General features: G+C 41.9%; 2 protein-coding genes across 3 annotated transcripts; one reads left to right on the top strand and one right to left on the bottom strand.

Annotated features, from left to right (window-relative positions):
- Positions 1-1,189: 1,189 nt before the first annotated feature.
- coro6 (coronin 6) lies at positions 1,190-14,200 on the top strand. Its single transcript, XM_035179062.2, has 11 exons — positions 1,190-1,412; positions 4,325-4,524; positions 7,427-7,549; positions 9,531-9,660; positions 9,768-9,946; positions 10,592-10,711; positions 10,860-10,964; positions 11,105-11,250; positions 12,054-12,111; positions 12,766-12,993; positions 13,328-14,200. Exons 2-11 carry the CDS (start codon positions 4,327-4,329, stop codon positions 13,448-13,450), a joined length of 1,410 nt encoding a protein of 469 aa, XP_035034953.1. The 5' UTR covers positions 1,190-1,412; positions 4,325-4,326; the 3' UTR covers positions 13,451-14,200.
- Positions 13,872-21,735, bottom strand: LOC118122367 (von Willebrand factor A domain-containing protein 7). 2 transcript variants are annotated; one of them, XM_035179056.2, is made up of 16 exons: positions 21,613-21,735; positions 20,795-20,981; positions 20,413-20,685; positions 20,240-20,333; positions 20,015-20,149; positions 19,709-19,895; positions 19,444-19,619; positions 19,200-19,312; positions 18,988-19,104; positions 17,958-18,161; positions 17,740-17,872; positions 17,201-17,350; positions 16,731-16,823; positions 16,387-16,649; positions 15,999-16,295; positions 13,872-14,908 (listed from the first exon to the last, which is right to left on the bottom strand). In XM_035179056.2, the coding sequence occupies exons 2-16, from the start codon at positions 20,972-20,974 to the stop codon at positions 14,483-14,485; spliced, it is 2,841 nt and encodes a 946-aa protein (XP_035034947.2). In that variant the 5' UTR covers positions 20,975-20,981; positions 21,613-21,735; the 3' UTR covers positions 13,872-14,482. The 2 variants fall into 2 exon arrangements, with proteins under 2 accessions (XP_035034947.2, XP_035034948.2); XM_035179057.2 differs by having other exon boundaries at positions 21,563-21,667.
- Positions 21,736-22,986: the final 1,251 nt, after the last annotated feature.

The raw sequence follows: 22,986 nt of genomic DNA, 5'->3' as shown, positions 1-22,986 counted from the left end.
TCAAAAGGTGACGTCGTAGTGAAAGTTTTCTTCTCTTTAAGATAATAAGTTGATGTTTTCATAGAGTAAACAGGAAAACATCACAATTTCCCAGAATCTAATGAGACGTCTCAACACCCAAACCTATGATGTGAAATATATAATATATATTTCTTATGTAAAAGAAATTAAGTTACTTGTTTGTCGACAGAACAGACCAGGACTCTAAAATATCCTGTATTAGGTACATGATATACAACAACCTCTTAATTGCTAAAGTGAAAGGTTCTTATGAATTTATAAGATGGATAAACATGTGGTTTTCCATTTATTTAAAGGCATTTTTTCCACATTTAAGAAGCCTGTAAATGTGGGATTAGTGTGTGGATAGACACATGTAATGATCCTACGTGTGTATAATGATCAGATACACATTTCTGTTGCAGTTCATTACTAAAATTACTTAATTCTAGATGAAATATGAAGCATATGTCAAATTTTAACATACACAACAAAGCAATTATACATGTAGTATATTAGTTTTATTGTAATGTAAACTTGATTTATGCAATAAATAAATACATGATAAGATAAGATAAACCTTATTGATCCCATGCCAGGAACATTCACTTGTTACAGCAGCAGATAAGACAAGAGAACATGGGAAAGAATAAAATAGAATAAAAGCAAATGAATGAAATCTAATTCAAATACAGTAGTGATATAATGACACTGGTTGTTAATGTCTTTCAATGTTTTGATCCTATAACAAGTAATTTAGTATGTGACAATTATTGAGTTTTGAAAAAATACAGGTTTAGAGTTTAACCTGTTGTGTAAATATTATTTTGTTGATGCCTCAAACTACTGTGATGCAAACCAGCAAGTTGCTTTTTCACCCACAGACGCTTTACTGGGCAACTTTTCATTCAAGTTCCTTTTTGTTAAACCCTTCATCACCTTGTGTCTGAACAATGAAGATGATGAATGAGGAGCGTCAGACATCAGTTGACCTGTGTGTTTGTTTCTGTGTAATAAAACCTCAGCTCTTCTATCAGAGCCAAAAAACCTCTGGAGTGACTCGGACGCGTTGACCCCCTGGAACAGGCGCGCGTCACGTTTCCCTGCACTGACAGAGCCGGTTCCAAAATAGACGGACACCCACCCTCACCCCTTCTCTCTCCCCCACCCTGTTCTGCCCCGGAACTCCGACTTGCTCCCCTCTCTCTCCTTCCCTTCCGAGGAGCGTCACGCAGTTGTCCAGTGCGCAACATCTCCTGGAAGCCGGATCACCGGGGAATAATCATCCTAAAGGGGAATAAAAACCAGCAGCAGGAGTACGGAGGAAGAGGAGGTGGAGGAGTCGATCGCCGCAGCACCACCCGGTTCAGAGTCGTCCAGGGAAGAGGGGTCTCCCCCTTAAGAAGCCCGAGGTGAGGACTCTCTGTGTGTCAGTGTGGGTGCTGCAGTGAGGGCAGCCGTGCGTCAGCGTCTTTTCTGCGCCACCGGAGAGGAGCGAGCGCGTCCTGGAGACACTGGAAGTCGGTACAGAGCGAGTGTGCACGTCCCCCCCCCCTGTCCCCAGAGCAGGTCTTACATGGCAGCTGGGGGACACTTAAAGAAACGGCTGTACATTACCAACCTCCCCCCTCCCCTCCCTCTCTCCCTCCTTCACAACCACTGTTCTTTATCTGCGTTTGTGCGCAAAGGCTGTTTAAATTTACGAGCCGCTCATTACGCATAGTGCCATGGCTTCATTCTGGGGCTATTTAGGAGCAGGCAGGCAGGAGGGCGGGTGGGAGGAGCGGCCGGCCCGGGTGGGACAGTGCAGTCTGTCATGTCTATATTAGGAAAGTGGCAGTGTCATTCTTTCGCTCTGTCCCGACGCTCCAGAGCTGCTGTGCCATGCGCCACACAGGAGGCGAGTGGCTGAGATTTAAAGGGGGGGTTCTCCACATTTACTGCAAATCACATCATTCTGCAAAGGCTCCAAGTGTGAACATTGCTGCATGAGACCAATCTCACATTTCTTTAGGTGTCTTACTGTCTATTTTAATCATTTTGTAGTGTTTTATCTTATCTCTAACACTTTCTATTTCTGTATCCGTGCTCTAAATTGCTTTTATATTGTTTACTGTTATTTGCCTTTATTGTTTTTCATTTTTAACCTGTAAAGCACCTTGTAACCTACAGTAACTGAAAGGTGCTATACAAATAAACTTTATTATTTGTATTATTAGTTCAATCAGGGAGCCTTCTTCTTTCAGCTCATTCCAAATGTGTGAAAAGCAACGTTTAGAGTTGAAGCTTTTATTTATTTCTAATCAACTTTACTTTTCTTTATTGTTAATGATTTTAAAGCCCCACTTTCAAGTTCAAATCAGATGATAAATATACACATAGATAATTTAGTTTTAATTTGTGTAAATCCTATTGTTGCTATCAACAACTCGCGGACACAGTATCAATACAAATATTTATGGGCTTTGTCGACCAGCAGTATTTATAGAGGTGTGTATGATATTGTGTTCGGCCTGAGACGCCCCACAGCTGGCTTGTTTGAAATGGTCGCTGGAATGTAAATCTCTTGATAGTGGCGAGCTTCCAGGAAAGCAGCTTCTCATCACTGTGGTGGAGTCATGGACCCGGGAGGCTTCACATCTGAGTTTGGGGATAATATGTGAAATATCCCAGTTAAAGCTATGGTTGCTACATGCTCCCTTCCTCACTGACACAGAAGAAGAACAGTTGGAGTTTATAATCATCCACGAAACACGAGGAAGAACTGAGCTGCTCTTATCAGGCGACTTCAGGGACGGATGCAGGCCTACTTTTACTTTTAGGGATTTATTTGTGGCCTCGTGGAAGCCAGTGCAGTCAGGGAATATATGTTTGATCAGTTTTAAACTACACTCTCATAGGGATTGTATCACTTGAGTGTGTATTTCTAGCTTCCCCCTGGTTGGTATTGTACCATATATGAAGTACAACGTTTTATCAGCTCTCTGTGTCTTAGTGTTTGTCTCTGATGTTTGGCCGCCACATAGCGCGCACTGGGACAATCACCTATTAATAACCACTCTGATGGTCGTGTACTGTTATAGAATAACTCCTGTGATTTGGAGGATTACAGATTCTCTGGCCTGTGGCCTGTGATCTGCAGGACAACAAGTTGTCAGTCAACGACCAAGTCTAAAAACACACAGTGGAGTCAATATGTTCATCACTCGATGACTAACAAGTGGAAACAAAAACATTCACTATCTATTTATAAGGAGTTGCTTTAAAATCCCATTCGACAGGACTGTGGGGAGGTTTGATTAGATTTGATTGACAGTGAACAGACAACCAAGTGGATCCTGATTGGTCCACTGAAGGAGGTGACACACTCACCTTAAGAAATCTCTGGTGTAAAATGACAAAAACAAAAACGCATCATCCACAGTAAATAGATTGAAGACATTGTATTGTGTTGTTGTCGTGGAGCTAATTGGGCAAAAAAACTAAACAACAACTACTAAAATCCTGACAAGAAACAAGAGAGAAAATATAATAATATTATCAATTCACGGTCAAGTAATCAAGTAACTTAATGACCGGATGATAAATATAATATAAAGAGCAGATACTAACTTATTCTCACTTTGGTAGAATTATAATAAACCTCTGCTTTACATGCTGTTTGGTAGTTTAATTTAAGACAGGACTGAAAATCACTATGTAGGTATTTTTATATGAATTTTACAAATATCAATTTGTGAAGTATCAGTAAAACTTTCATGAAATGTAGTCGAGTGTGTACTTTCTATTCCTAAATGTACTTTCCACTGCTGTGGAGGGAGATCTGTGTCGGTGCAGTTTTACAGGGTTTGTCCAGTAAATGTAATTATGAGTGAAGTGGAAAACAAAGGAAGAAGTGGACTCAACCAGTAGCAGGAAACACAAATCTAGGGTTATGCAACTTTCAATATGAATGAATAAATACACCACAGGTGAATGAAATACCCTGTGAACTTTCACAATAAAATCTGAAAGCAGGTCAAATTACATTGTTAACATAAACATGTTTGTCTTATTCCAACTCTGTTGTTTAAAGTATTCTTCAGTATTTTCAAAAGTAAAATGAGTCAGTGAAGCAACTCACTCACTCACTTTTTTTAGATGATGCTGAAATGTGTAAGGATGAAAGTTAGTTTTTTCTCTAATAGTCTTTTTTCCATTCATTCAATCCTCTTTCACTCCTCCCTTCCTCTTTCAATATTTTCTGATCTAAACTTCACCACTGCTTCATCCTCCCTCCTCTCCTGCTTCTTCACCTCTGTCTCCTCTCTTCTCCTCACCTCAGCCATGAGTCGCAGCATCGTGCGGCAGAGCAAGTTCCGTCACGTCTTCGGCCAGACGGTGAAAGCCGAGCAGGGCTATGACGACATCCGCGTCTCCAAGGTGACGTGGGACAGCTCTTTCTGCGCCGTCAACCCAAAGTTCCTGGCGGTCATTGTTGAATCCAGCGGCGGAGGAGCGTTCCTGGTCCTGCCCCTCTCTAAGGTCAGTGAGGTCGAAGGGGAAACTCGTCCATGACTTCAGAGTTTAATCACTATTGAAACACTATTAAATATTCATATTTGTTTTTATACAAAATAAGTGGAAAGAAGTGGAGGGGAACTTTACAGGAAAAGAGGAAGAGAAAAAAGAGAAGTAAAGATAGTTTACTTCTTTTTTAATTTAAATGGACAATCTGTATTCTTTTGTATTTCAGTGCCCAGGAGCTGTTTGGATGAATCCTGAAATCACTTCTGTTTCTCTGATCTCTGTGTATTGATCTGTTCAAATATAAATATATACGATCCACCCGATTGAAAAGTGAATCAGTAAGATGGAGAAACTTTTTAAAAAGTGAAAAATATGATGCATTTCTCCAAAAAACAAACACCTTTTTTGTCCATTTTCAACACTGACTCTGGCCAGAGGTGCTTTCAGGTTTCTTAACTAAATATTGTTCCTGTTCTCGTCTCAGAAACTGATCATCTGTAAAATTTTGCAGAATGTAAAGGATAGAGTGAAGGAAAGACACATGTACAGCTTCTTACTGAGGTCAAATAAAAACAGATATGTCTCATCCTCTGAGGTATGGCCCGTTCGGTAAATGTTGTTCCTAAATTCTCAATTGTAATTCCACCAGAATTCATTTTAGAAATAACACAACATGCAATAGTTATGTTCTGGTATGTTTCCCTTCTGATAGCAGAGGACATCATGTTTTGTCTGGGCCCTATGGGACGGACGCCCTGATCACTGAAACTGAATATACAGCGACAGGAAAAGCAACAGGTTGAGACACATCAGACACTTAAAGCTGCGATGGTTCAGTGCGGTGTTGAAGTTCATCACGACGATGACGACAGTGTCTTAAAATAGACACGACGATGGACACGGCCACAAAGACGAAACTCAACTTCAGTCTGTGTTTTGATGTGGATGGAGAAATGTTAGCAAATGCAACCTCTCAAATTAAAACTGATAACCAGGCCTGTACATCACATTTAATAGATTTTAAAGGCTAAAATAGTGAAAAATATGTGAGTTTGATATGATAAAAACCTAGAATCTATATTTATCTATATTTAGGAAGGACGCCCTGAATATACAGTGACAGGTCGAGACAGATCAGACATTTAAAGCTTCGATGGTTCGGCGTGGTGTTAAAGTTACTCGTGCATCATGATGATGACAACATCGCCTTAAAATAAACGCCATGATGGACGCCACAAAGACAAAACTAAACTGCAGTCTGTATTTTCATGGGGAGGCATTAGGAAATGCAACCTGTATCTGTATTTCTCTGTTCAATCGATGATGCTGCAGTACGATTTTTAACATTTTAGCTTTTTGTTCTCACGGCCGGTTTCAGTGAGCTGCAGATCACAGCTCAACGAGGAAATCTCCAAATAGCTGACGACGCCGCTGTAATCAGCCAAGACTGCAACAAATGATCTGACCTGCCCCGAGAGAAGCCTCCACTCAGCAGGTTTCAGTTTGAGCCGCACTGAGTCCAGGGGCTAGAGTCACTTAAGTGAAGAAGCTAATTGAATAATACGAAAAATACAGTTATTTAAATAACAGTTATCAAACAAAGATATATATGGTGTTTGAATAATGTAAATAACGTGTGTACTTTATGTTTCAAACCACATGAGTATTACTCTAGTGTTATAATCGGACTGTACAAAGTGTGATGAGCACTTTTCCCACTTTATGAGATAAACAGTTTATATCCCGGGTGAAACAAGGTGACTGACGCAGCTGGGATTCATCCGCGTGTGTGTGTGTGGTACTAAAGTAGCAAGAAGACGCAGAGTGATTCACCGTTTTTCAGAGACGCTGGGAGGTGGACGTGATTATATACTGGAGTCATAGGGAAAAGACTCATGCTAATAATACTCACCGACGTGCTCTTCAACCTGCATCTCCCCCCTCCGGGTCCCCAACAGGCCACAAGAAAAACTCCCCTTTCAACGCCTCGTCGCTCGGATATAAATACACACTCACTCGGGGTGTGTTTCTGCTGTGTGTGTGTGTGTGTGTGTATATGTGCGGGGTTACATATCTCAAAAGCTGATATGCATGTTCACATAATAAGAACAGGGAAACATTGGATAATATTGATTTAATTTGCATAGTAATTTTAAATATAATCTTATTACAACCTGTCAGGTTTGATCAGTGTCCTGGACGTCGTTTTGAAAGATTTAGTTTTTTTTGTGGAAATTCATAAAAACACTGAAAATTGGTTGAAAGTTTACTCAAAGTCAGACGAGTAACACTGACCTTGTCTTATTACACCACCCTGAATAATAAGGAAATCTATTGATGTCTATGCTGTGCTCACATGGAAATATTCCTAGATATCAAACCCTATATGCATAGTATCGATTTTATTGATTATCTCCCCACGTGATCAGTTTTTCAATCGCATAACGTTATTATCTTCAGCCGAAGGAGTTTCCTACTTGTTGTGCTATGGTGGCTTTTTTTTAAGGCCTCCTCGTTCATCGTTGTTTGAAAGTTTGTTCCTGCTTTTGGAAATAGTAGAGGAGAAAACAATGTCACCACTAGGCCCATTTGTATAAGTTGTCAAAAGGTTCCACAACTAAACCCCGTCTGTTTAGGGGGACGTGTGAGACCATGAAAAGCTGGGGAGCAGCTACTGAAAGAAACAGTTTACAAACTTTCACTCTGAACGTATTTGCCTGTTTCTCATTGAAATACTGAGATGCTTTGGGAAACAAACAGCTACATGTGTAGTGTTGGATGTTTAACCTACACGTCTTGACGTTTTATCACCTGATCATCACGAAATCTGTCTCCTGTCATGAGAAATGTGTGAATGTTCGTGGTGAGTTGTTTCACTCACTCACTCCTGTGCGTCTGTGCTGCTGGTGTGTTGCAGTCGGGTCGTGTGGACAAGAACTACCCGCTGGTGGTCGGCCACGCTGGGCCCGTCCTCGATATCGACTGGTGCCCGCATGACGACAACATCCTGGCCAGCTGCTCGGAGGATTGTACTGCAATGGTAAGTGTGTGTGTGTGTGTGTGTGTGTGTGTGTGTGTGTGTGTGTGTGTGTGTGTGTGTGTGTGTGTGTGTGTGTGTGTGTGTGTGTGTGAGAGAATAGTTGCTAATGCATGTGGAGGAGTTTGTTGTTCGGTGACTCAGATAACAGTCATAGTTTGTCGCCCGCCCCTGAGTCTAATGAACGATAAGGGACCTGGATCAGTGGAGGCTTCGCTGCGTCTACCTGTGTGTCTGTCCGCCCACCTGCTCTGCCTCGTCTCCTCCTCTTCATCAGTCTGCTCGTCATACTTTGTCCTCCACAGGTTGGTCACAGGCTGGGGTCTGTCCGCAGCCGTCTGTGTCCACAGCTGCTGATGTAACACAGCTGCTAACCCTGCTGCTCAGACCCGTCCCTGTTTGTGTGATAAAGGAACCAGAACGTCAGTCAGCAGAGCTCAGACATCCGCCAACAGTCATACACACGATGGTCTGGTTCCTATGATATGGTCTGATAACCTAACTGATTTATTTGTCATTAAACACAGTCCTCAAAGAGCGGCTATGAAAACTAATGTAACATATTGAACTCTCAACTACGTGCATATGCTTAAAAGACATAAATACACAGTATAATATAATATACTGTACAGTAAAAACAAGAATGTGTTGACTAGAAGAGCTGCAGTTTAACAACAATAAACAACAGTTGTGGAACAAACGATCGAAATATTGATTTGAATAAATGTGAAAACATGCAGCAGTTGTATCCGCTCCAAATTGAACACACTTATAAATATCAGCTCATTAAATATACCTGAGTTTTAAATCAAGATCTGTGCATTATCCTGTGAAAAAAATCCATAGAAATGTAGAATTATCTTGTTTTAAATATCATATCATAAGTCAGGAGATTTTCAAGAGACATTTTCAGCCTCATTGACAGATAAAATTACTAGATAATATGATCAGTAATTGACTTATATTTGCTTTGTGCTTTATGCTCAACTGTGCAACATGTCAAGTACGTCATCATGTGTAAATCATACAATTATTTCAGTTGGAGTTAAGACAACGTGTCTCTCGTCTCAACATGGATCTGTGCATCAGTTCAGTTCACACTTGTTCACAACAACATCACAGGAATGATCGAATCGCTGCCTCTCCTATGGCAGCAGCTGCCGGGATGTTCTCGCTCACTGTGTGTGTGTGTAGTTTATGTGCAGCACACAGACAGACAGTTGCAGCTGTCCGGTCCTGGCTGTGTAACCACTGTGCAGTTACAGTGAGGCCACAACTGTGATGTCAACGGATCATTGTGTCATCTGATAATCCTCATTAGGGAGTGTGTGTGTGTCTGTGTGTAGTTTGTGTTCTCTATCACACAGCATGTGTGCAGAAAGTAACACCTGTTCATGTAACAAAATGCCATGATTTGCTTTTCACAATAAAGGTTTTATATGAAAGTACTGTGACATGTTAGATCTGTGATGAGGGTTGTAAGAGCTGATTGGTCAAAGGTCAAAGGTCAACATCAACAAAATATCTATAAAACACGTTTAGCAGGATATTTCTGCAAATAATTGAGCCAGAGAGAAAATCTAAAGCATATTTTTAATCAGAAAATGCTTCCTCAGCATATGACGTCACATGATTAGTGACTTCATGGAGAAGTCAGAAAATGATGTATTTAAAAATTCCCTTTTTCAGATATCTCTGCATTTTATAGGACCATAAACAGGATCTAAAGGTTATATAGTTAGAAGCATAATTTTGATAAATAATAAATTCCTTTAAATAAAGGACTGATGTCGTCATGACATCACTATGAAGTCACTAAATGATGTCATATATCGAAGTAATGCAGGAACTATTGCAACCATAACATCAGAGACACGATCGACAGCTTAGTTAAATGAACCAGTCATTTGTAATCACATGGTATAAATGATTTGTTATCAACATTACAACACTGGCTCTTCAATCCGACCTCCCTCCTCTCCAGGTTTGGCAGATCCCAGATCATTCTCTGACCCGTCCCCTCACCGACCCAGTGGTGGTCCTGGAGGGACACTCCAAGCGTGTTGGCATCATCACCTGGCACCCGACCGCACGCAACATCCTCCTCACTGCGGGTAGGATAAATACACAAACACGTCCTCTGATGTCTCAGGACACGCACACGATTCAGCCTCCATTCCAGACGTCCATCTTTTTATTCTGCTCCCATCACCCCCAACAGGCAGTGATAACCTGGTAATCATCTGGAACGTGGGGACGGGCGAGCCGCTCGTCTCCATGGACGACCACCCCGACCTCATCTACAGCATCAGCTGGAATAGAAACGGCAGCTTGTTTTGCACCACCTGTAAGGACCGACGGCTGCGTGTCTGCGACCCCCGCAAGAGGGAGGTGGTTGCGGTGAGTGAGTAGAGAATAAACATGAAATACAAACATGACAGTACAATTCATTCATATTTACCAAGCAACATTTTGGGGGTTTTGATAAAATGAAGAAAAAACAGCTATTATATTAATAGGAACACATATAGGTAATAGTATGAAATCACATTAGCAGAGTTGAATAAAAGAAGTGATACTTTTCTCATATTTGATCTAATAAATATGCATTTATAGCCAGAAGCCAGTTAGCGTAGCTTAGCACGACTTATACTGGAAACACAGAATCAGACATCTCCCAGAACCTCTGAAGCTCAACAACATATTCCATCTAATTCTGTTTTATCAGTACAAAGATTGAAAGAAGCTTCTCTACCAGCCAAGAAAGCAAATACACATAACTGCAGCATGTTAAACTATCTCTTAACCTGTTAAAACCCACCGCGGTGCCAGCAACCCGGTTCCAGACTGTACAGAACCGACAAGATAACAGCAATGAAAATAACGGTATCGTTCTCATCTTTTAATGAAGTCACAAGACAAATAGCAGAGTGATATACAATTCAACTAGAGGATAAAAAGGTTAAAAATGGAACATGTTTAATTTTGAATTTTTAGCCCCAAGTTGAGTTTTTATAGTAAAGTCTGTCCTCGGCTGATCTACAGGAACGTCTGGCTCCGCACGATGGGATCCGGCCAATGAGAGCCATCTTCACCAGAGACGGGAACATCTTCACCACAGGATTCACCAGGATGAGCCAGAGAGAGCTCGGACTCTGGGACCCGGTAACAAACCATTATTATATATCTAAGATATTTCATGATATACTGCTCATGCATTATCAAAAAGGGAAAAAAATACTATATGTGCACATATATATGCATGTACACAACAAAATATGGGCTCTCTTCATTGTTTTTTTATTCTCCACAGACGAACTTCGAGGAGCCTATCGCCCTGTTGGAGTTGGACACAAGCAATGGAGTGTTGTTACCATATTATGATGCCGATGCAAACATGGTTTACCTCTGTGGGAAGGTACACAGAATTTAAGTGTAATAATATGTATAGACACGTGTGCATGTGTGTTAATTATGACAAGGCCAGCTTTTATTTGACCTGTTTTTATTCGTGTTGTGTGTGTGTGTGTGTGTGTGTGTGTGTGTGTGCGTGTGTAGGGGGACAGCAGTGTCCGTTACTTTGAGATCACAGAGGAGCCGCCCTACGTCCACTACCTCAACACCTTCAGCACCAAGGAGCCGCAGAGAGGGATGGGCTTCATGCCAAAGAGAGGAGTGGACGTCAGCAAATGTGAGATCGCCAGGTGAGAACCAAACTGTGCAATGAATCAGACCACAGCTCGTTTGATGGGAGGTAAAGAGAGTAGGAGAGAAAATATGTCGCTCGAGGAAGGTTTTCAAGCTCTAATCCAGTTTTGGGCCTGATGACAAATCAATAATATTATGAGATGTTACATGCAGCAGGCTTGATATTGATATCAACAGTCATTGGAGGTCTTTCTCATATTTTATGTATCTTATTACATCTGTCCAGGAGTTTACGGTTTTGACCTTCTCCACTGATTTGTTTTGGATTACGCAAAAAACTATTGAACACAATTTGTTGGAAGGATGAAACATGGGTCAGGAAAGAATCCAATCAATGTTGCAGTGGTTTCTAACAAACATTCAGGAATTATTCTTGCATATTATGAGTTAGGGTCTCTATCAATTTCTGTTTTATTATTGGGTATTGTTGAAAAAGAAACAGGCACATTTAAATGGTCTGTATTTAAATAGCGCTTTTAAAAATTATAAATTTAAGGGACTGATTAGTATGAGTGGGTGTGATTTGGTTCAACTTAATTAAATTTAAGGAAACTGTTGGCAGAGGTATGTGTTTTAATGAATGACTTTCTAGTTTGCTCAGTGGTTATGTCAGTGTGTCACCCTCCAGACTAAAGGTTAATAGCATTCATGAGGACATACACCAGTTATTGCAGTGTCCTCAAAGCCTGATCATCTTTTATTATCCCCTGCAATCATCCCACTAATGTATATGTCGGCTATATGCAGTCCTGTTATATTTACTCACTCTAACACAAACATTATGTATAAACTCTCTCAGGTTATTCAAGCTGCTGGACAAGAAGTGTGAGCCCATCACAATGACAGTGCCCAGAAAAGTGAGTCCCACCGACTCACTGATCAAACCTCCCAACCGAGTACAGTACATTTACTCAAGTACTGTAATTTTGAGATACTTTTACTTTCATATATTTAAATTTTATGTTACTTCCTACTTAGATCTCACGAAAGGTCAGAGTCCATTTTGTACTTTTCACTTCATTACTTTTTTCCACAGCTATAGTTACTAGTTCTGCTCAACACCAGTCTAATGACATAAACTAGGAATCGCAGTAAAGATTAGTTACACATATTGCACTTATCTATATTCCATGAACATATTATACAATAGAAATCTGGCATGTTGCACAATAATTACGTTGTATTTGTAAATTGTTATTGTGTGGACAATACTTCCATATCACCACATCTCCTTAGTGCTGCTACTTTTTGTGCTGTTGTGTCAAATTTCGAGAATATTTGAGACATTGTTTAAAGTAATCTATCGAAAATAGAAATTCAAATCAGCTCCAACTTTATCAGCTACAAACTTAACGTCCTGCTCATGTCAAGACATTTTTTTAACACTGACATTTCTAAAGGACAGAAAGAAAAGTGAACAAGAGATAAAAACAAAGAAAATTGATTAACCCTGCAAAAGCAATCACTGTCTCATCTTCTCCTTTTCTGACCTTGACATCTTTCCCGCACAGTCGGACCTCTTCCAGGACGACCTGTACCCAGACACAGCCGGGCCCGAGCCCGCCATGGAGCCCGAGGAGTGGATGGACGGCCGCGACGAGGACCCAATCCTGATGTCTATGAAGGAGGGCTACGTGCCGCCAAAGAGCCGAGAGCTCAAAGTGGCGAAGAAGAACATGCTGGACTCCAGACCCACCACCCGACGTAGCATGTCCACTTTGGACACCAACAGCCTGCCAGTAAGTTCTGGGGCTCACCTGTTGTTACATTACAAAGTTTTTGAGTTTATTTACCTTTGCGGTTTATAACCTAAATGCACTGTTACTCCTGACCTCATCTGTTTGACCCTTTTCTGATCATCTCTTTTCTATTTGTACCCACCCACCACTTTATTTTTCCAGAGCTCCCTTCTTTGTTTTGGTTTAGTTTTGTCTAGTCGCTCACTGTCCTTGACCTATTTTTCCTCTCTCCTTTTCTTTATCCTTTCATTTCCCCCTCCCTGTCGCTGTCTGTTTTCTTTCTTTCCTCTTCTGTTTCCCTTCCCCTCCTTCTCTCCGCTCTCCTCCTGTCCAGCCGCAGTTGCTCGACAGGTTGTTGGAGGAGATTCAGAATCTGAAGGCCACAGTTTTGTCTCAGGAGAAGAGAATCTGTGACTTGGAGAATAAGCTTTCGCAGTACACCAATGGCACTGACTGATGTGCATGTGAACACACCCTCTGAAGAACTGGTCTGAATTTCGTAGAAACACGTTTCCGTTGCACTGTCGAGGACCCGCTCTCCTCAATACTCAGATAACACTGTTGTCCCTTGAAAGGTGCCATTTAAGGGCAGGAATGTGGACAATCTACATGCAAAGTGACTGTGCAACACTTGTTAACAAATCACATCAACATAATCCCCACTCCGGTTTTATCATAATGTACCTTTAATGCTATTGCCAAAATATTTTGATGTATTTACACCAGTTAAAGTGATTTGACAAGAGAAGGGTGCACAAGTGGACTGAGGAGGCTGCAGGTTAGAGGGACATGTGCAAGATGTGATAAAGGTCTAAAGTAAGTAGACACTGTATCACTTTTTTAAACAAGTGTTCAAAAAGTATCAACAACGGGATGGCTTTTTTTTTTGTGTAAAATTTAATCTTCAAACTTTTCCAATTACATGGCAGTAAACATACTGGTACCACCACTATGTCACCATTAACATGCATACGAGGGCAGTATATTTCTCAACACATGTATTCGCTTCATGACCCCTTTCCCATAATCACAGTTGATTTAAATGAGCCCCTTTGAAAACTTTTCAAAATGTAAATAGTGAAAAAGGAAACTGGACAGAAATTGTTGAACTTGTAGCAAAATGTGAAAAGCAACGCTTGTTTTCTGTAAAGGATTATACATTAGACACCTATTATGACAACAATAAATTTCTTTTTTTTTAAAGAAATAAAATGTCTGCCATTTCCATTTGTTGGTGAAGCAAACACAGGGGAAGCAACAGGATTTCTCTTCTCAGGATTCACAATGGACGGATCACAAAGGTCCTCATACTTCACATCTCTGAGGAAAAACTACTTTTACAACAGCAGCAATGCAGATGAAAATCAGTTTTTAATGTAAGACAGCAATAATCAGTTTTGCCACTAGCTTTACTTTAAAAAAAGAAAAAGAAAACACCTTGTGCCCAAACCGTCGGGACCCATCAGATTGCAGTTATACAGCAGGTTTGTCAGAGGTTTCCTGGAATCAGTGAATTCCCCCCCACAGTCGTTACATGGAGCCCGAGCACCACCATGCTCAGGAAAAGAAAGACTGACTGAGTGACTTTGGTGGATGAAGAGAGAGCAACTGGTGAATTCCCCGTGAGAGAGTAGAAACAGAGGCCTACATTTCCCACCCGATCCACAGCCAGGAGCTCCATGTCAGGTGAGCAGCACGACGCCCTGTAGGACACCAGCATTGTGTTTGCGTTGCCAGCGGCCAGGCTGGCGTTCATGGAGCCGTTGCCTTGTTTGAGGGTGACACGCTCGACACCCACCCCGTCATCCCCGTCAGTCACCTGCACCGAGAGGTCCCACGTCGATGAGTTGCAAGCACCAACGCACCGGGACTGCAAGCTGAGCAGCTGGCACACCGGCTTAGTGAAATCGGTCACCTATGAAGACAAGAAAAGACAGATGACATCACTGAGTTAATATATTAATGAATGTCATGGAAAAGAAAAACGTGTAATTTATTACAAAATAAAGGGTAAATAGAAAAGATATTTCTGAACTACGAGACATGTGTGGCCCATAAAACAATTTAATCTGAACTGTGGAACAGGTCATGAATACAAAATAAACTACTTAGAAAGAAAGTAAATCTCATGACGGGAAAATAAACTGAAATAAGTAGACAAACATGTCAGGGTGGTGAAGACCCAATGCAACACACAGCTGTATTACCATGTCCAGAAAAGAAAAGTGAAAGTCATACCACACTTTATCAGAGAAATAGTAAAGCAACTATCTCTTTGTTTAAAGTGAAAGATAAGCCATTCAGGCCTCAGCTGGAAACATGCTGCCAAACCGGATGAGCTGTACGGATGATGCTCTTTGAACAAGTCAACCACATTCTCATGGAGATACAATCCTACGCAGGCGTGTTTTACAGTGATCGAGCTCATCGCTAAGAAGCTGCAGCCTTTTCAAGTTAAAATGTATTTGTCGCCACTGTGGAGCTGGTAGAACCAAAGAAAGTAAAATTGTTCCAAAGGGTCTTGAACAACCTCCCGGAGCAGATTACTGATACGAACCGAGATATTGAAGAAACCACTGAAATACACTGCAAGAAATCTCCAGACGGATCTAACAAATTCCAAAAAACAATCGCCGTATCGTGCAGGATCAATGCCAAGTTTAACATGACGGAGGAATTACTGTCTTCTGATCTGTGTGATGATAATTCCTTTGAGAACGTTGTTTTGCCTGATACCAGCCGGGAGTACCAGCATCATCATCACTATCATCTGACATCAGACAAAGAGAAGCAGATCAAGCTGTCATATGAAAGATGTTAGAGTGATGTGCTGAGTCATTAAGCATGGCCCGAGAAGGAGGTTGTAAAACAGTAAAACACTAAGGAGATTGAAAGGTCCAGTGACAAATGAGTTTTGAAATTTTTTAAAGAGAAGTAACAAGCTATATAATGTTTTCTAACTTTGTCATCTACTAATAAACGTGACTCTTAAGTGGGAGTATTACCGTGTTAAGAACCGAGAAACGCAGCATGACGTAGTTGGTGTCAGCGCCCCCTGGAGCCTCGGCCTCAATGGTCATGGTGAAATCAGTTCCAGATGGCGTGTTGAGCGGTGCTGTGATGTTCACTGTGCTGTCGGTACTGTTCCCAGATACCAGGATTAAAGAGGTTGGAGATACTGAGTTAAAACGTTGTTGGTTGTTGGTGGCTCGGATGGTGAAGTTTCCCCCGGTTCCACCGGACGTCACGGAGAAGGGCACAGAGAAGAGTGTTCCTGGTACTAGGATGGGATTTGAATCGGCCTAAATACAGAGAGAAGATAAAATATTATGTTTAGTGAGGAAATGCTAATGTTTGAAATACAGTTTCTGATGGTCTGGGATGGGTACTCACAGTGATAGTCACATTAGAGGCTCTGAAGTTGGTAGGCGTTTGCCTTTGGAAGATGCCCGATGAGGAGCTGCCATCTTGCCCCCTCACCCGCACCACAAACTCCTCCGATGGCATCTGGTCAACCCGGACCAAGAAATTGTCACTTCCCTGTGACTCCACAACTCCTTTTACCTCCTTTGACCCACTCGATTCAACCAGGGCGACTTCCGTCAGCTTGACAGAGTCAGTCCCCGTTAAAGTCACCAACAAGGTACCGTTCACACCTTTTAAAGAAATTCATATTTATCATGTTTGACTTGATGGTGTTGGCGCATCATCAAATTCACACTGAAGCATTCCTTTACCAGCTCTGGGGCGTGTGTCAAGTGTATCGTATCCAGTGAATGGGCCCTGCGACGCCTCCACGAAGTCAAACAGGAAGTCAACAGAACTCTGACCTAAGAAAAAGAGAGAGAATAAAACAAAAAAGGTGAAGTAAACAACCACCTACGGGCAATTTAGAGCCGCTGATGAACCGAAGCTGCTTGTCTTTGGACTGCGGGAGGAAGCCGGAGTTCCATGCGAGATTACAATGAAAGATTAAGGCTATAATGGAAAAGTAGCTGAACCTGATGTGGTATCTCAAGAAGGAATCTCTTTATAACTTCAGCTGCATTTCTCAGATACATTTGTGATGAGAACACGTAACCTTCCTGCACGTGTCAAGCATACAGGAGGAGAACGTGCTTTCTGAGCTCCAAGCCACAGCAAGGATTCAGCTTTAAGTGTAGGGATTGATTTTGTGATCAATCTTAATCAACCATGGATTTCTCACCTATGACCTTCAGAGTGTAGGGATTAGTCGACACCATTCTTATTTCCCATTTTCCAACTTCTGTTTTTATACGCAGAGTCCTGAAGTTTCCCACTGACTGCGATGAGGTGATCAGTGAGACTGTTGGGTCGCTGCTTTGCTGTGATTTACCTTCAGACAAAACCAAAACAGCTTGTTGGTAAGAAATAACAAATGCATAATATGTGCAGCATCTACTTTTTGTAAAAGAACAGAAATGCAAAGTGTGACTGTTACAGCTACATTCACACCAGACCACTTCACAAACCTTCTTGATTCCCGTAGCAAACTTAAAACTTAAACTCTTATATGTCTTAGAATTACTATTTTGGAAGGGAGAAAGATCGTTGAATACATTAGGAAAATGGATTTGCTGTCTGATGATAACAGCGATTACACGGAAATAAATAGATTTGAGTCCAAGTTGTTGCTGCTGCTCTGCTACATAAAACAGCAAATCTGCATATGGTGTAATATGTGGTGTAGTGGAGTAGTGTATGTATTTAGAGAGGCAGTATTACCTTCGGGGCTGATGAGAGTGAAAGTGACAGATCGCCCGGTGATGTAAACTCTCGGGTTTGTTACCGACCCATCGACCCTGAAGAAGAAATTGTCGGTTTTGCCTGGGTTCCTGGCTGCTTGCAGGAGGGTCACCTGGAGAAATCACATGAAACCAGTGACACAGCTGAGATCTTTGAGGTGACAATGCTAACCAGCAGTGAGATGGTTGTGTCATTACCAATGAGGAGCTGGTGGACTCTGTTATGATGCTGGTGGCCACGGGGAGCTCAGTTTTTGTGACTTCAATAGCCAGACCTCCTGAAGCCTGAGCCAGGTCTTTGTACACCTGAGCGTCTGATGAGGCGATCGCCCTCCGTCTCCTGGTTTTGTCGCGCAGAATCCGACGATTGGTCACCGTTGAGTCAGTAATCATGAAGTTCACCTGGAGAACAAAAATGTGAATGAGATCATCGAGTCAGGAAGGACTGAAGTAATGAGTAACGTACAAAACATCCTCCAAATGAAGGTATAATATGGTCATCTATTGCATTATTCTCAAGTTTATCTTTTTATCAGTTTCCTCATTAATTTATAAAAAGGAGACATATTATGGTCTATTCAGGTTCATAGTTTTAATTTGGGTTATTACTTGAAAAGGTTTACTTGCTCTAATGTTCAAAAAACACTTTCTTCACACTTCATTGCTGCAGCTCCTCTTTTCAGCCTCTGTCTGAAACGCTTGGTTTTGGTTCAAAGCCCCCCCCCCTCCTGATAAAGCCCAGCCTGCTCTTATTGGCCAGCTGGCCCACTCTGTTGTGATTGGTTAACTGCTTCCAGCGCATGTATGAAATATCAGCCTCTGCTTAACCTGGCTTTGTTAGGGGGGCGTGTCAGACTAGCTGCCAGGCGTGAGTTATATTCAATTTTGCAAATCATGCAATTAACAAAAGCCGGAATACCCGAAGAAAACCTACACAGACATGGGGAGGACATGCAAACTCTATACAGAAAGACCTGAACCAGGGTTTGAACCACAGACAGAGGTAACCGGTGTACCACCGTGCCACCCAAAGCAAAAAATAAACACACATTGATATCCTATCTGGCCTGGAAACCCTTCAGGATCCCCCAGGAAGAGCTGGAAATCATGGCTAGGGAGAGGGACATCTGGAAAACTCTCGCTACCACCCTAGCCCGGATAAGTGGAAGTTAATGGATGGATGGTTTTTAGTCACATAAAAGAACAGAAAAGTGTATTTGTTACTCACCACTGTTTGAGTTCGCTCTATGAGTGCGATCACTGCACTTTTCAGGTGTTTGTCTTTAGCAGGCGCATCAGTGAAGAGGAAGATCTCAGAGTTCAAGGGAGCAGCAGTTAGAGCCAGCTGAGTCAAAGCAAATCAAACAGTTAAAATGGGTTATAGTTAAGAAATTCAAGTTTTCTTAAAGTAGTTGAATCGACTCAAAGACGTCACCGAACCTTGAGCCCAGAGAGACTCATCTCTGCGTCGTCTCCTCCACCAGTTACCGACAGGGAGTTGATAGCGTTCTTGAACACTTGTGGGTCTGTCGTTTTTGTCAACGGCCCAAATTCTGTACAACATTTGGAAACAGGAGAAAGAATTACGTTTCTACGATGACATGAAAATCTGATTAACCCATGCCACAGTTTTTAATGAACAGAATGTGCATCTTTTAAAAATAAAATGTCCCAATCATCCTACCTGGGTCACTGAATGGTACAAGAATGTAAGTCGAGGGCTCGTTCTCCGTTCCCACTTCGCTGTTGATTATGGAGGAAGTGACTTTCTTCACTGCCTCAATGTCATCACTCATGCTCTTTGTTGTGTCGATCACAAAACAAAGAGCTTTACTGGATCCTTTGGAGATTCCCAACATCCTGAGGGGACGTAGACAGATGGAAAAGAGATTGGAAAAAGAAACTTCGAGCAACTGTGCACATTGAAACGTGCAGAAAGGGTTTCGTACTGGAGGAAGGCTCTGTCACCAGCGGCCGCTCGAACGTCGTCTAGCAGCTGACCGGTTGCAGCTACGGCCATGTTAGCTGCTGCAGTGTGGAGATGTCCGTGATTGGAGTCAAACGTGTCTTTGTTGATTCCACCTTTAGGCTCGATGGTGCTTGTTTGATCCACCCCTCCTCCGTGGCTGCATTTTCCTGTTCAAAAAACAGTTTTAAAATCAGTGCATGTCTGAATGCAGCTTAAAATATATGTAATAGAGATTTCTTGGTTATATTCACTGCAGCATTAATGGGTAAGTTAACAAATGATTTACCGTCTGGTTTGGTTGAGACCCGAGGCACAATACCAAAATAACCGGAGGTCAGAATCCCCTGCGCTATGACGTCCTCCAGAATATTGTTGGTGCAGTCGTCTCCATCACAGTTTCGACACGTTGCTCTGCTTATATCTGAGGAAAAGTTCATCAACAAGACATTTGGTTTCTTCTTTGAAGCCATTTCAATCACACCCAGACTGCATTCCTCGACTGTTTCATTACCTGCTAGGTTTCCAATGCTGGTGTCGGGTCGGATCAGGTTAGAGTTTGGGAATTTTTTCCCCAGCTCCACCCAGTTACTATGACTGTAGAAATCCTTAACCAGAGAAGATAAGGGCTAGTAACTCATCAAATCTATCTGAATCTAAATGAGTAAACCTTTTAATGATTCATACCTGTAATGGATGTAAAATCTCCCCCAGTTTCTCCATCGCTGCCTCAAAGTTTTCTTGCTTGTTGCTCGCTTTGACGGCCTGGACTCCCTCTGCGATGATTCTCCTTCCTTGCACAAACATCTCATCGTCAAAGTGGAAGCTCCCGTTGAGTGCATGACGGAGGTCCACCCGTACGTTCCGTAATATGACAGATGTGACGGCCAGCAGGAAACTCCTGGAGGATTTTTTTGCGTTGCATGCAACAGCAACAGCCTCTGTGGTGTAAGGCTGCGACTACACACACAAACAAACACACACACACAGAGTCAACCCATACCGACATTACTAACAGAGACGTAGTAATTTCTAAATTTCTAAAACTTCCAGGGAAGTGAACTCTTACAGGAAATGTGAAGTCTGTCCCTTCAGCTTGAGCCAGGTCACGGCACACTTGCACAACAACTTTTAAAATTGCACCCTCAGTGATTTCCAGGTGACTCTGAGATTTCCCGGGTAATATCGCGAACCCATGAGCCCCAGTGTGCAGGAGCAGGAGGCACAACACGGCCAACTCCGACGACATAACGTACCTGAGGAGAAACAGGTTTATTTCAGGTCTTTTTTGTTTGTTTAATGGCAGTTAATGGCATCAGTCATTTCCTGCTTCCATCAACAAAACAAAGGGTGTGTTACATGTTTCAAATGCCTCCACTGGAAATACTTTTTCATGCCCAGCGAATTTGGATTAAACAGACTGTTGACAGCAAACAGATCGATTATGGCGATCGCACATGACTCTGTACATGTGATCACAAAATCCCTATATCAATCACATGTCATTTTATATTCCAGTGGACACAATCATAATAAAAATAAGCTCACACCTCAACTACCCTCTTACAAATCTAATTCTTAGTCATTCACACACCCTTTTCTATGTATAAACAATAACCATTCCTTTCACGATCGAATCTCTTATTAACGCATGAAAACCTTGTGAAGCCTAAACATTTAAAGTTCATCTCAATATCTTATGCATGACAGTTTTCTTTCAAACAACCTGCATAACCCTTTTAGACCAGACATTTTATTATATTATATATTATATAAATATTATTTGTAGAGGACAGGTACTATGTAAATTTGCATTTATATAAAAAACAGATCCTACCTCTATTCATCAGGTGCAATTAATAATCTTGAGTTAAAAGTGTACGGTACCTGAAGTCTTGCTGTTGTCCTCTAAACTCATTATTGTGTCAACACCTGCCTCATGTGTCTCGGACAGGGCGTGACCACGCTGCACTTGCTCAACCTGTTACCGACTACTAAACTTCCTCATAGACACACCGGTTATTAAGAACGGTGAATGAAACTATCTCACACTGAAACTTGCTCTGAGGGACAAACTAGGGACACATTCCTGTGCGTTCTCAGCATTTCAAGCCCCCTTAAGGTGTCACCTGCAGAAGGAAGACAGCAGGGTTGAGGTCCGGGCTCGTCGGGGTTATTGGATGTTCCTCTTTCTGTCACATGGCTGCTGTCGGTCACTTCAGGGCATCATCCACTTGTGTTGCTATGGGTGTCACCTGTTTCTAGAATTAAGTAATTTTATGCCATGAACAGGATCTGTTGTGTTTGTGTATCGCCGCTATCCAAATTACATAGCCGGAAAAGATGGCAGCGTTTCAATAAACATTCTATAAACAGTCTATCTGGTATCTTTTTGCCCCATTTCTGGATATTGGGAGGAATTTGAGACGTGTCTGTATATACTTAAGCATCTCTTAATACTGAAGCCCCTTTTCCACTGGTCAAAAAAACCCACTAACACCAGCAAACATCGGGCTTTGTCTGCAATGGGAATGGTTTCAAATCGGGATTCCCCCCAGGGTCAAATTACTCTGCAGAGGACACAGGTCTGGATCGACACTAGCTCCGATCGGCAGTGATGCGTTGGAGACATGTTGAGGTCCCCACATCTACAGAGAAGTGAATGAGCTAATTGACCCAACACAGAAATGGAGGGTGGCCCCAATGCTGTGTCTTGTCATGTCTCCACAGGGCTTCTTCTACACCTTGTTGCAGTGACCATACTCGTACAGCACGCCCTGCGGACTGTGCACTCTCCCGTGAACACAATACTGAGTGTGTATGTGTATTGTCTGTGGATCGAGAAATTAACTCTTTGTGATTAGATTAAAAATCCTCATGGGTTTGAAACATTACATCATATCAGCTTCTTTATTCTGTATGAGTCAGGGATGCTCATACTTCCTCCACTAGATGGCGCTCTAATGGTTTTGTTCAGCTCAGGAAGGAATCGCTTTGGATCTCTGCTGCTCCCATGTGAAACAACCCAAAACTTCAATGTTCTTATTTCCCCTTTCTTTAATTTTTATATCACATTTTGGTGATAGCCACCAAATAGGATGTTTAATTTACCACCTTGCTTCATTACTAATGTAGTGGTCAAAAGTTTAGGGTGACATTTGAATGCCAATCGGGTTCACCACATATATCCAGAATAAACGGGACGGGAGGCTGATGATTCCAGAAATAGACAATGTATTCAATTCGTACAAATGATTTAAA

The sequence above is a fragment of the Hippoglossus stenolepis genome, chromosome 15, assembly GCF_022539355.2.
Source record: "Hippoglossus stenolepis isolate QCI-W04-F060 chromosome 15, HSTE1.2, whole genome shotgun sequence".
Classification (NCBI taxonomy): Eukaryota; Metazoa; Chordata; class Actinopteri; order Pleuronectiformes; family Pleuronectidae; genus Hippoglossus; species Hippoglossus stenolepis.
This window is presented reverse-complemented; position numbering and strand designations above follow the sequence as displayed.

What these genes read in the sequence shown, in the direction of transcription:
- LOC118122367 (XM_035179056.2), bottom strand. Translation starts at nt 20,974, where the DNA reads ATGTCGTCGGAGTTGGCCGTGTTGTGCCTCCTGCTCCTGCACACTGGG. An exon ending in GGACAGACTTCACATTTCCT is followed by an intron (nt 20,686 to 20,794) that starts GTAAGAGTTCAC and finishes TTGTGTGTGTAG; the next exon opens with TCGCAGCCTTACACCACAGA. An exon ending in TGACACACGCCCCAGAGCTG is followed by an intron (nt 16,650 to 16,730) that starts GTAAAGGAATGC and finishes TTTCTTTAAAAG; the next exon opens with GTGTGAACGGTACCTTGTTG.
- coro6 (XM_035179062.2), top strand. Translation starts at nt 4,327, where the DNA reads ATGAGTCGCAGCATCGTGCGGCAGAGCAAGTTCCGTCACGTCTTCGGC. An exon ending in TGGTCCTGCCCCTCTCTAAG is followed by an intron (nt 4,525 to 7,426) that starts GTCAGTGAGGTC and finishes GGTGTGTTGCAG; the next exon opens with TCGGGTCGTGTGGACAAGAA. An exon ending in CGGAGGATTGTACTGCAATG is followed by an intron (nt 7,550 to 9,530) that starts GTAAGTGTGTGT and finishes CCTCCTCTCCAG; the next exon opens with GTTTGGCAGATCCCAGATCA.